Raw genomic sequence first — 14,362 nt, 5'->3', positions numbered from 1 at the left:
CCTTTCTTTCTATTGAAATTTTAACGATCAAACTGAGAATGAGAAACTTAAGCAAGGGGATATGGTTGAGATAACAATTAATTCTCGGTAGTTTGACCTGCTATCTTTCTTAACTTTAGTATTCCCTACTGCTATTTTCTGGGCGCGTTTATTGTACGTTCTACGTGAGAGTTATGATATCGAAAATGTATCCTTTAAATAAATCACTAGTGGATGAAACTAGACTCACGGCGCTCGATGCGTTGATAGTATAATGGGGACAACAGGAAATCTGAGGTGATGCTATTTAAGGAATAACTTAAAATCATATCATCATGGCCCAAGACCTGGAGGAAAGAGGTGCTGGGTCTCGTGGAGATATTTGTACATCTGGTTAAATTTGCCGTGGGTATCTTTTCGTTAGGATATTGAGCTGAAGGTGAGAGGAGGCTTGGTGAAGGGAATTGCAATTTGTGTGAGAGGGATTGGGAGTGAGGAATGAGTAATGATAGTGAAAGTCAAATGGGATGGGATGAAATGAAACAGGACAAATGACAGTGAAAATCCTTGACGAGTTGGGTGTGAAGTATACTTATTCCACATAAGATAGAAAAATAGACTTGAAAATGGAGAAATCAGCATAGTTGCATCAAATTTAGAGCTTTCCAGAACCTCCTCCACGTTTCATGCATATCTGGAAATTTTCTAGAATCTCCCTAGTTGATTCCCTTTGCCCATGGATCATGCACCGGCTGATTTTCTTTTTGATAGGTTGGAGGATATCTATATGGGTATCTTATATACTCCTGACACTGGTAGCGAGAATGGATCTCCGCGCTGGTTATATATCAGTTAGCTTACGGGGCCTTTGATTCATACTATAGAATTCCTTATGTCTGTATCACGAGGAATTTGGGAATTTAAAGAAGAGGAGTATATATCCACGTCTTTAAAACTGGAAGGATCTTCGTCCAATCAACTTAAACAGAGCAGATGCAGCAGCAAGGAGTCAAACTATGGATCTCGGAATAGAACCTGAATGTTATCTCATCCTGGCACTTTCAAATTATAAGATTTGCGGCTCGTGCTTTTTGACTTGATTCTTAGTTGATGAAAAACTATTCGGTGATATCTCCCGTTGTTGTTTGTTGTTGAATGTACTAGTACCTAGTCATTGTCATTCGTGATGAAGAAACCGAATGACAATACAAAGAAAATCGACGAGATCTGATTTCATTCTTGTCGAAGAATCGTGTAAAGGTTGAAACCCTGATCGGTTATCTTCGGATCACATTCCTACTCTTCTCTCTCCAAAGGGGGCAAGGAGGCTTTTTCGCAGGGGAGTAGCTCCAGTCCTTGAACCTTGATTCTCTTAGTGTTCCTTGATGCTTGATAGTAAGAAATCATCTGGTCGTTTCTTTATATGGCTGGGTAGTCATGTCCCGAGTTACTGACTACAGAGAAGATACTCTGTAGTGAATTGATGTTACAATAGAAACTTCTTTGAATCTGGAGATACTTCTGTTGAACTCAACGATGTGCATGAGGGTCCAACTCTCCTTCGTGAAAAGCGTGAATAGAGTGTGGATTTACTAATTCTAACTCTTTTCCTCACATACCTAACTAGATAATTAACTAGATCATCAAAAAAAAGAACATAGCAGCTGGAGATGACAGGTGTATCCTAGAAGTGAATAACATATTCAGCTACAATTTGATTCAGATTTGCGTACATAAAGAGCACTCTCTGCACTAAAAATAATATCATTGTTACTCATTCATGAGACAAGGATTACATGTTTCTCCAGTTGCGTGGAATTTCGGAGTTTGGTTATATTGTAAGTGTGATTTGAAAGGTTGAGATGTCTGATACTGTTGGCTTTGGAAGATCAAAGGTATGGAGTACCAATTCAATGACTGTCGAATGTATCTAATTTTCGCCGAAAAGGATTCTCGTCGGAAATATTTAGGAGAATATGTAGATATCTGACAATGAATAGTAGTGAGAAATGACGGCAAGAAGTAGTTTTCAAGATGAAAGTCTCAAGTTAAGATGGGAAGATGAGATTCATCGTTGGATGTGGTGAGATGATTTCCGTTCTTCCATTTCTATACCTCTATCTTAATCATATGCTGCTGCATCCGAGTAGTTCTGAAGCGGCCCTTAACGCCTCAAAATGCTGCGTGGAAGCTTTATATATTCGAGCTGGGGTGGAGGTTTTAATTGATCCACTTCAGGTTCTATGGCTATAGGTCTTCCATGTGTAGATCCCGTGAGTATGCCCAGTAGCATCATTCTCTTCCAATCCCTTCGTTTTCATATTTATCAATTGCCTTAAATCATCCGTATAATTTCCTATTCCCTAGTTATATCAAAAGCTACTGGTCAAGAAGAGATCTTATGGCTGTCCAATATATAAGAGATTTCTCCCGCACATTATTGCTTCTTCAGCATCCTCAAGCAACAACAATTTTCACAACAGGTAGTCCCGAGTTTGTTGGTGACGTTTTTTGGCGTGGAATATTTGTGGACTCCAAAATGTACGATGAAGTAATCGGAAACACAGAGGTGATTCTCCTTCTTTAAGGTGACGGCAAATTATGATGCAAATAATAGATGACAGTGTTATGACAAGTGTTCGGACGACAGCAAAAGAGAAACTTGCCAACCCTCCACCTGACATCTAGTCAACCAGATCATAGCCGCAGAATAGAGTCTTCTCCATAACAATCTATCCTGATACATCGGAACATTTTGCTATATTTCGCGTAGCTCGACTTCTTGTTGCTCAGAAAGTTCACCCAGAGTGTACGCGGTCTTATGTCAACGCGAGCTACAAAATTCTCTGAATATCTGGTACCTTGGTGGTGAATATTGGAGATCCACAGATATCTCGAGCTTGGCAATGTCTGTGATCATAGAGTGAATCGAAGTATTGGAGCGAGCATGCGTTTCTTATGATAGGCTAAGTATATAAAGTATTGTCTTCGCCAGCATTCTCCAAATTCCAGGCTAGTTGAAACCATGGGACTTGAGGCTTTGAGTCATCTCCGAAAGTAAGTTGAAATAACTTCTCTTATTCTGTCATTTTCTATTCATGAACTTGTTGGATCAGATATCCACGGTGAAATCATACATTTGTAATTTCCGTTATTCATTTCGGTAGTTTTTGTTCTTGCTTCCTATGCCATTGAGGAATCATTGGCAGCGAACACGACCACTCTCTATACGCAAGTGAATAATCCACTTAACCTGCTCGAACACGATCACAAAGTACTTGCCTCATGTAAAACAGATCATGAACAGATGAACTGGTGTGATTTTCCTGCGAGACCTATCCGGGTAGACTTTTCCAACAAAGTCGGGTGGTATTGGGAAGCATTGATGGTAAATAGATCCCTTTATAGTTCTTGAGGAATTCTACATACCGTGGATCCTATTGGGTTGATTTTTGAGTCAGATCAAGATGTATGTGCTTCTAGTGAATCTCTGTAGGATTCAAGAATCCACACGGATTGAGATTTTAAATTCTTTCGCAAAGCTCTCTATGTTCAATACTCTTCAGCTTGACTTTGATTAACGCTATCGCATGTTCCTACAACGTCTCCATCATTTCATGTCTTCCAGCTTCGCAAGCTGTCTTTGAGAAGACCCATTAAGAGGGGGTGGAAGCGAGCGCTTCTTCACAGAATTTCTCTACATTTATGAGCTCTGATACTCAAGTTACTGTCGAAAACACTACTTCTTTGTCGGTCTAGTCTTTTCCGAGTCTCATTTATTCGTCTTATGCCTTGAACTAACAGTTGTAAGAAGCAGGGTGAACGCATCAACACCAGTGGTTTTACTCAAGTAATGATGTAAGCAAGAGCATTATCTCTTCCTCTTCTGACCATATGGGGTATCTGTCTCAACTCTCTTTCAGCTTCTAGTGGCCCTTAAATAATGAGGTCGAGATTGAGAACATGATAGTAGGGGTTATTCATGGGTATTGCTCAAAATAGTGAATATAGTGAGTTTGAAAGTTTTCTGTGAAGATTACTAAGAAGCTTTGAAATCCATCGTTTGCATTAGAATGGTACCAGAATGCTCATGGAATTCTGGTTAATATATCAGGAGTTATAGTGATTATTCCAGTGCAAAATGCTAGAATACACGATGATTGTGCAGCGTTATGGCATAACTAACATCATAGAATAGAAGTTATTCCATCTCTTGCCGAAAATTTGTGTTTCATCGTTGCCACAAATCAGAGTTCCTTTCTCTCATCCGCAGTAAAACGTAATGCTCTTCCAATATCTCTTGTTATGTCAACTCCCAGTTACTGTAATGTGATATCTACAGGTATTGGACTTTGATCTTGTGGAAAGAGTCTCGAGTCTGACATCATGATATCTCAGGTTTGTTGGGATGGAGGTATCCATACTCAGGCTTGCTTCAGAACACATTCAGACCGTAACCTACGAACCCCATCCGAATGATACCCTTCGGAATTCTCAAGAGTTGAGTTGATTCAAATGACAGTCCCAGATCATCGTAATTCATCTGAATTCTGGAGTGTCAGTTATTTCAATGCTTCGATGTCCGATAGCAGATCATTCGAATACTCCTTGACCTAATATTATAGTTAGAAATCAATTATTTTGGGAATTTGGACATATTTCATGTGGATATTAAGATAAGAATAACTGGAATTCTCATGATGGTGGAACTATACTCCCGCGGATCGGAAAATCCAAGGCCATAACTAGCACTGGTAGTCTCATACTAGTACTAAAGCTCTAGCTACGGACACGTATACATCACACACAATTTTTTTTGTGAATTTACAAAAATTCTCTTCAGAAAAAGTTCAAGGGTCTTCAAAATTCTGACACTCAGCTGCTCCGCTCACCCAGAAAATTGAAAAGGGGCAAAATATGGAACCAACCGTTCGTGAATTGCGAGGATTCATCCGCAACCCTAAAACGAGGAAGAACTCCTATACAACCGTCGAATGTATGAGGAATTCGTATTCAAATATGAGATCCATCTTGCAAATGTAGAGAATCCTCACACCTTTGTGAGCGACTTCAGTCTCATTCAACCTGGCGACCTTAGAGACGTAACCAATAAATGTACCAGCATCTTCTTTCTCAAAGACACAACCCCAAACAAAACAACCATACCATCCGTCCACCGATATATATCAGAGCAATGGTTCGAAGGAAATATTCACAACAAAGATATCACTTTCCAGCGCTTTTTTGCCAAAATAGTGGTTATGTCGCCGTCGCATAAAATTGATAAATGCCTTGAACTCCATAACAATTTCTGCAGAATGTTTGATGGCCCCTCAAAGGATCATATTTTGAGCCAAAAAAGTAAAGGGAACCTCCGAATTGCTCAACTACGGGGGCACGATCCAGCACCAGAAACGGAAGATCAAAATGATTCAAAAGACTATAGAATCACAACCTTGTTCCGAAGTGTGATTATCATTATGAGAGAGTGCAAAAACGCTGTGCCGGCCGCCGAACGAAAAGTGTTGTTGATGAGAACTGGTATCAAGGATGGACTTGCTATATTCTTAAACTTTGAGGGAGTTGAACAAGTCGAGGATGATGATCCTGATTTCATACCACCAAGCAATAGCATCACAACAACATTAAAAGAAGCGGTGGCATACATCATGCGAGTTAACAAGGCGTTTGAGAATATGTTCCCATTGTCAAATGAACAGAACACTGGAACATTCATAACAGACTCTGGAAAGTCATTATCCTTGACGACGCCAAAATAAATGGAATTGAAAGGAAGGGAAGTCGTGGGACCAAGCACTAATTGGGTCAATCTAAACTCCGGTAACATCCCTCACAATTGCTACCAAAATCTCTGCAATGCGTCGTACTGTGAGATGAGACATGGAGTGCATGGTAAGGGGTCAGAAGTGAGAAGGCAGCAAGAATCAAGGGCGCCTGCCTATATCTGGTCCGAGACGTCAACTAGTCATGAGTCAAACTTCTAGCTTTAGCAATAGTCCGAGCTTTACCCCTCGGTTGAAAGCCGTTGATATCGCTGACACTTTATTTTCAATCACGCATGACGTCCCATCAACCACCAGATGAAAGTGTAGATACATGAATGGATGTGCAGATCTCAATATCTTCATTTATTGGGCCTGTAGTTGAGATATCGAAAGGTTTCACAGGTACGCGCACTCTCCAATCCTGGACTGTGAAACATCATCATGGAAGCAAATCGAAGTCTGCACAGATGTATATCAATCGAGGCTGCAAGTACTGAAGTAATAATGTGTGATAAAAGATAAGGCGAGTATATATCAGTCGAGTTTAAGGAGGTTAGAGGAGATATAAAGCAGCTATTCTGATGGAAGAGAATTGCAGGAGTTATAATATAGATAATGTCGCTAATATCTTCGCAGAGAAGTTGTAAATTTGATGTAGCAAAGGAGTTAATGTTGGGAAGCTGGCTGCACTCACTGACCCACCTATTGTATCGCGGCGATTTGACACTCACGTAGATCCTAATGGTTACAGTTCTAAAGAAAGGAAGTCTCTATCGGGGGAAGATATTTGGCTATAGCAGTTAATCTATTAATGTAATATTCACAAGAATTCTTAATTAGGTACCTGTTGAACTTATATATGTGAATTTGACAATCAGGAAAATTGATAAAATTGGGTCTCAGCGAGAAGGGAGAAGTACAACTTAGGTTTATTTCCCGGAAAGATAGAGTATAACAGCACTGAAGCTACATCTGTCAACTTGGGAGGAATTGAAAAAGGGAGAGTGGCCGAATATCGGTACATAATTTCTGATATCCAAATAATGATAATTTTGTAGACAAACAGTCCGATACTTGGCTTTGTGTTTTGAACAGTATTGGAATTCTGTACATAAACTTGCCATATCGTCCCGATCTCTAACAGCGTTATGAGACAGATACCAATGAAGAACTTGGCAACTTAAGATTTCTCCGCACGACGATCTAAATCAGTCCATCGATTGCTTCTGGTGCTATTGACAAAGAGATAATGGATGGTGAACGCTGTCTGCACAATATATTGATTATGGCCGAAAGTGTGAATATACACCCGCTGGAGTTGACCGGGAGTCAAAAGTGGACTTATGTAGTAATTTTATGTAATCCTAATAACATAGCTGGTGGACCACCGATATACTCTCTTCTCCTTATTATTTACAGCAGATCAATCCTTATTCATTAGATTGGCAAAACCCTGAATACAAAAGTCGCTACTATTCACTTACTCCAATGTTCTGGGCTCTGGATAACTTACCGGTACTAAACTACACTCACAAAAAGAAACCAAAAAGGAGCAATGAGTACTTGGCGTTTAGATGTAACTACGTTCGCATATACTACCAAATTGCAGATTTTTCCAGACGTGCAACACATTTTACTACTCTTCCAATCATTGGCGAATCGAGATCTATCATGACTCAGCTTTTGCAACGATCTGAACAGTAGGAAAACTAGGTCTTCGTACCTGTGTATTAACAATCAGAAATTATTATTTCATTATTGAACTATCATTTAGCTTTCCGTGAACATGATCTATATTACGCAGAGTTGGCAGCTCTCCAACTATATTGCAACCTGATCTACTCATGCATCTTCTAGAATTGAGGATATTGGTGATTCTAGAACAATCTTTCCACTTTAAAGATTATTCGTACTGAATTTCCTTTGTCGGAAAACTTTCTCCACTTGGTGATTCCCTCATAAACATCAAGTCCGCTCCTGATCCGGCTAGTTTAGACGTATCTCCTGCTGAACTGCTTACCTTCATTGAGTTTCATATCTGGATATCATAACAGACTATTCATCTAGCAGATTATAGATTGTACCTTCTAATTGCATACCGCTTGAGACAATTGCTTGTTCACAAATCTATAATATAGTCTACCCGTGTTGATTCCAGATATGCAACGTTCTGTAAGGTTTACTCCTCCTCCAATCATGAAATGTTAAAAACTCATACTGACACTTAGTCTACCAGTATCAATACAATCAACCGAAAGTATCATTGCTTGTCCTACAATAAGGGAGGTCTAGCATTTAGCTCCCATGGGGACCATTTATAGTCTACCCGGTTGAATTCCAGACGTGCAACATTCTGTAAATATCACATCGTCTCCCAATCATATACTTCTGGGAACTACTACCATCAATCCGTCTCGTAGATTATATTCTAATCTTCCGGGACCTTAATCTTGGATTTGCGATTTGAGGTATCCAGCAATCAGTTCCTTACGCGATTTTCCACTCATGTTGAATAGTCTACCCGAAGAATTTCAAGACATGCAACATTTCGCGGGGTTTGAACTTGTTTCCAGATTATCTGACATAGTATAGCCGCATTATTCTCAGACGTGCAACACTCTGAGAAAATCCCTTTCCTCTCGACCACCTGACGCTCAAGGCCATTGACATTTCCTTTGTATAATTTAACAAGTGCAACATTTGGTCGACCGAAATCTTCAAGCATTGAATCCCAGGCATGCAATAACTTCATACTTTTCCGCAACCATCTAACTTCCAAAAATCTGCTCTCAATACTCTCGTTTATTCTAGGGTTGTAACACATATTGAACCACACATTTCGACCCTTCATATTCAGACATGCAACAAACATCAAGCTTCATACATCTCTCATTGCCCATTTGTCAACAGATCTCTTAGTCTGACGTACATCTTGAACTCAGGTGCTCTGATGTGCAACTAAAGGAAAGGCTGTTGTTCAGAGTTCGCATACACGAGGCCCCTGAATGTTTGTTCTTCTGGCCGCTACAGGGCTGGCTTTTATTTCAAGACGGTTTGTATATAGATGAATCATATGTAGAATCCAAAGATCGACAAGGAATCACTAGAAACCCATACCTCAAGGAATTTGCAATTCGAGCAAAATGTGCTAGATTACTTCTACCAACTCTCCACATTCAGCGTTTTCAGACATACAGCAATATCAACACATGTCCCTTTCAGATATCCTCATTCGTTAGAAATGATGTAAATCTCTGAGCCACTGCCATTAGCACTACCTTTCAGGTAGATTCACAGTCATGGCATTTTCTTATCATTTATTTTCGAACATCTAGGTTTCCACCCATTATGAATGACTTTTCTGAGTTTCGACCATTTTATATAATAATTATAGCTTGAATGCTCGAGTGGCTATAATTGGGAGAATTCTGGGATTGAGTTTGAACGGTGGTATACAATAATACGTAAGACGCTCTAGGCATTCGAATCCATGCTATCTCACGCCATAGACGAAGAGATGTCTGTTCTAACTCACAAACTAAGGCACTCTTCTGATTTTGTTAATGATCGATAGTGGTAGCCAGAGAGGCGATGTCTCTCACTGTACGTAGACGTAACAAAAAAGAAACTCTGTAGATGTACTCAACAGAGCTTCTGCTGACGCTGCCTCGCCTATTGCTGTGTGGTATTGTCAAAACATTTGATAAACAACTCAATTCCAGCGATCAGAAAAATGTGAATTTGGTGGCATGGGTTAGTGGAAAGTAATACTTTTAGTATATGACCGATTACTAAATTAACTTGAACTTGCCTTCAATCACAAAGTTGCATAAAATAGTAGCCAAGAGACTTACAGAGCCGCACCTATTATATTGTTCTTCGGCTTCGCCAAGCTCAAGTTCGCTTAATATAATAGTGAATCAACAACTTAATCGGAGGGCTAATACTAGATTAGACTAGACTACATTAAGCGAGATCAACCACACAGAAGAGACAAATCTTTTCAATTTCCGGAAGCACCTCAGAGAATCGGGAATCTTGAGCTAGAGGCTCGATGGGATTATCAGAAGTGCTTGAGTTTAGGACTAGAAGAACCGGATTACAGATACACATGGAAGTCAATATGTTAGTGGCTCATGACCGTTTGTCAGATTGTTGAGATGATTTCGCAACTTTCGGGCCGTGCCGAGATTCAGACCTGCAACAAATAGAGGTCATCTGATCTTCGCAAGGGCTCTAATGGTTTCTTGACAGCCTTAACTAGCTGGAAGGTGGTTTTGTTGCAGGTCTGAATTCAGGGCACGCGAATATTCCTGAGCTATGCTCGCTGATCGACCGAATATTGCTTCGAATTTGCTGTATGTTGCAGGTCTGTATTAAGGGTACACACGATATTCAGGGACTATATCACCATGGTGCTCGGGAAAATCCTATGCCCTGAATTCAGATCCGCAACAAAACGAATATCAGATGACTCTTCCGTCAACTCACCGCAATGAACCCGAATACCCTGAATTCAGATATGCAAAAAAGATGGATATCTTAGTCTTCACCTTAGATGTTTGGTGTGAACGCATAGCGCACATAACTACCACGTGTTTGACCCCACAACAAGAGCTGTGCCCTGAGTCTAAACGTGCAATGGTCATGCTGCCCTGAATTCCGACTTGCAACAAAGCCATGTCTCACGAGGTCCTCGCTAAACTGTAGGAGCTAATCGAGCGAGCTTCCGGACTACCCTTCCGCGTGCGAAATAGAAGTGCAACAGTAGCCTGTATGAACTCTCTAATTGTTCTCATTCGTTCAAAGTCTTTTATCCAAAGCAAAAGTTCTAGAAAAATCTGTGAGATTCGCCACATTGGAGCGTCCAGCTATCTCTCATTGGGTGATCCATAGTCTTTTTGTAGCACTCGAATGCACAGATTTGCAACAGAATGCAACTTTATTTATATAGCGTCTGCTTGAATCACGTATGATATCTATGTGGTATCCTTTCAAAATAATTCCCTCGTGGTCTTTTCCACGTGGTACTTGCATGCTCTGAATATAGAAGTGCAACATAACACAACGCTGGACTATTCGCCCAATAAGGTGGAGGACCCGAGGTCTAGTGCCTCATTAGTGCGCATTTCACCTCATTCATGGAGAGGATCTAATCAGACTGCTGATAGCAAACCAATTAAGCTTTGGGTTAAGAACTTTTACTAAACTTTTGAGAATTTTGTTGGCTGAAAGCATGTTTCCTAGATATGCAACAGTTATTCAAATGTCGAGAAGCCTAGACTAACATGAGAGCGGAAGGAAGATGGTGTTAAAAGTTTCTTCTGTAGAAGGTCGAATCCAACAAGAATAAATTAAGAATAAATTGCTAAAAAATACGTTCATGAGATGTGGAACAGACCCTTTTCGAAGCTGAATCTGCATGATATATACCCTAGTGAGATCAAGGGGAGCACAATACCAACAGGTAAATTTCTAAGGGCATAAAGAAGCCGTATACCATTTTCTACACTCAGTCTGTTGTCCTTGTTGACTATGTTGAGCGAGCCAGCTCAGGAACAACTATTGAAAATATGCAACAGCAGAAGATCAAAGTGCTCGGAACATATTTAAATCTTCCTTGTAGAGAAGCTAAAGTAGAAAGACTCTCCTGATGAAAAGTGTATATTATTGAGATATGCAACATATTGTATAAAAGGTTCTACATTGCTCAATGCAATTGGCAACCTGGGTACTGAACTAGGATGGTATGAAATTATCTCGGAGTATATTTTCATGATATACAACAAACAAATCAGTACCCTGCGTGATTCGACAGTCAAGAGACTGCTAGTACTAAGTGGCATTCCTCTTAATCAAGATAGATTTATGTAAATTGATGAGAAATTCAAAACTATACCGGGTGGGAGTCAGTTGGACCTTGGCCGTGCAATCATTCAGTCATACCACAAACACTAATAAAATTGTTGATGGTGATGCAACCGTTTGAATTTCATGCAATAGTATCAATCTACAAGTTTTTGTACATATAAAACATTACTCCCTTACTGAAGACACTAATTCATGAAGTTACCAAAAGTGCATACTTCAGACAAGCAACAGAAGTTTCGAAGAGCCCGAGAAGGCCTCATGATTGGCGAGCTCAAACCCCTCTGATCTGGAATCGTATCTTAGTGACATACATGGAAAGCTTCAGAAGATTCTAGATTTGAGTGATGGCGATTTGGTATGAGCACTAGTGCTGTGCTTGAGCGCCGATGAAACTGTAAGTCTTCCTCTGAATATAGAAAGGAAATTTGTAGATATTAATGGTGTATTGCTGAGCGCTAGTCTTCTGATATGTAGTCTACAGAGCTAGCTCTACTTTTCTACACTTAGAGCTCGCATTGACTAGATGTACTAGACACTTCACTGCTTAGTGGTGGAATAATTCTCCACATAATCAATAATTGCTCTTCTTCCATAAAACCTTCCATCAAACTTTGAGATAAGCCTTACTGTTCATAAGCCAAGAATCCAAAAACCAAAGTCTGAATACGAACCCCTCATTCTTAAGCAAAGAATACGAAGAGCTGATTGTTGATAGTCAATCAATATTGACATAAAATCAGTGATCAACTATCACATTGCGTTGCAATGATGACCTTCTGTAAAAACTTAGAGAGTCAGTTGACTCTAAGGAAAAATATCAATGATCTTATTGAAGTCAATGCTTTCTACATAATTTCTACCCAATATACCTGGTAACTTAGATGTCAAGAGGAACCTGCTCAATGGCCATTTCTACCGACGAAAATAAACAGTTCTCAAGACTACTTCCTCTCATGGGCCGTAGTTGTGAAGTACAGCACTAGACTACTTGGAGAGCACCGCGATGATTAAAAAAGCCAACAGTCATTACTTGTTCCAGAGCAATCTTCTTGCTAAATCGGAAATGGATTATTCGAAACTTGCTTCTAGTGACATAAAAGTGGCAAATCCGTCTAATAATAGAGCGTGTAAGTACGGGATCTGATCACAAATACTCCGTAGTCTCGAATGACGTGCAGTAAGGCATAAACCTTAAAACGATTCGAAGTAAAACTTGTCGATGAGAGGAACTCTTCATATTCTACTGGAGAAAAGAGGAGAAGGCAAGTATCTCAATGGCTGAATATTTTGTCAACTCATATGAAGTATTTGATCGAGATAGGATGACGAATTTACAATTTACAGAGTATTCGACTTCATAGGGAGTTTTTCATCAGGAAATGAGAATCATACTCAAGCAGCAATAAAAGTCAATTTGATGGAGAAACTTAACTAAAATAGTTTATAAGGTAAGAAGTCCACTGGTTTGGAGAATTATTCCCGCCACACCGGTGGAAGGGAGTAGAGCTGCCATGGTTCTACTGTTTTTTCACTGATCATATGCGTCATACGTGCATACACCACCATACCAAGCTTTTGCTCAAAAGGCCAATGTCATGTCGACTACTGCACACGTGCGCCATAGTGCAGAAGGAATGTCCGTGGAGATATTGATCCTCGTCGTCGAATTTGAACTCACGACGGCGTATTCAACTGTCCTCGCCAAGATACACAAGCTTTCAGTGGCTGGAGATAGTACAGAGGCTGTTGATTGAGCATGGGAATGGTCATTTCACATCCTATCATATTATCGTGGCGTAGACATTCACATCGTCTTCAATGTTCTCGACTCATCACAATATGCAAGACTTCAATGAATGAAGTTGCCTCGCGATTAATTCCACAAATAGGGAGATTTCTCCATCGTCATCATCACTTTGGCATTCACATCCACGACAGTAAACCCAATACATACAGATGTCAAAGTTTAAGCACATTTCAACACCGAAGATTAAACCTGAGAATAGTAATATATCATTCTCGTGCTCTATAATGTGGTTCTGTGGAAATAAGCAAATCTATGAGACTCCCTGCTAACAGGACAGGTTATGATAGCTAGCGTCGTGATAGTTTCCGGAGATCTTGCTTGGCTTGAGATTGTGCCCATGGCTCTATGAGGATATAAGTTCACAACAGGCGACAGATTTCCAACCGCCTTCTCATTTCCCTGGTGGAGTTGGATGAAAGGTAAGAATAAGGGAATATAGTCTGAAGAGCCTGTTTTAGATATCTGCAACCTAAATTTTTTAAATAAACTCCAGATTTGGAAATACAAAGAAATCGTAAAAGCAATTCCAGAATCTCGAATCATCTGACCACCGTCTTTGAGAATTTGAAAAGAGAAAATCCCATGAAGGATTGAAGGTCTTTATAGCCTCACTTTACGACTACAAAACAAACACGTAGTCTCAAAGCCCAACCAACCAAACCGATCAAGACCGACAAAGCTTAGCGTTTACACTTGAGAATATTGTTAGGAATTCTTGAAGAGCCGAGGACCTACCTACCGAGTTTCTCAGCAAGTGTTGTACGAATTCGAAGTCTGAGGATTTGAAATCTCTCCACACTATTGTCGCCAAACAATCTATGTTCTTCTCCGATCAAAAAGGGGAAATTACGAAATACATAGATACCTACACATATTCCCGTTTACTATTCAGAATTCCCCAAAAGAGTAATATAATAGT

At 39.9% G+C, this 14,362-nt stretch overlaps 1 protein-coding gene across 1 annotated transcript; it reads left to right on the top strand.

Moving 5' to 3' along the window:
- Positions 1 to 5,297: 5,297 nt before the first annotated feature.
- EAE97_010649 (uncharacterized protein) lies at positions 5,298 to 5,759 on the top strand (the record flags this gene model as incomplete). Its single annotated transcript, XM_038881164.1, has 1 exon — positions 5,298 to 5,759. The coding sequence occupies one exon, from the start codon at positions 5,298 to 5,300 to the stop codon at positions 5,757 to 5,759; it is 462 nt and encodes a 153-aa protein (XP_038728025.1).
- Positions 5,760 to 14,362: the final 8,603 nt, after the last annotated feature.

The sequence above is a fragment of the Botrytis byssoidea genome, assembly GCF_014898295.1.
Source record: "Botrytis byssoidea strain MUCL 94 chromosome Unknown BBYS_029, whole genome shotgun sequence".
Classification (NCBI taxonomy): Eukaryota; Fungi; Ascomycota; class Leotiomycetes; order Helotiales; family Sclerotiniaceae; genus Botrytis; species Botrytis byssoidea.
The sequence above is the reverse complement of the archived record's forward strand: the minus strand, read 5'-3'. Positions and strand labels throughout refer to the sequence as shown.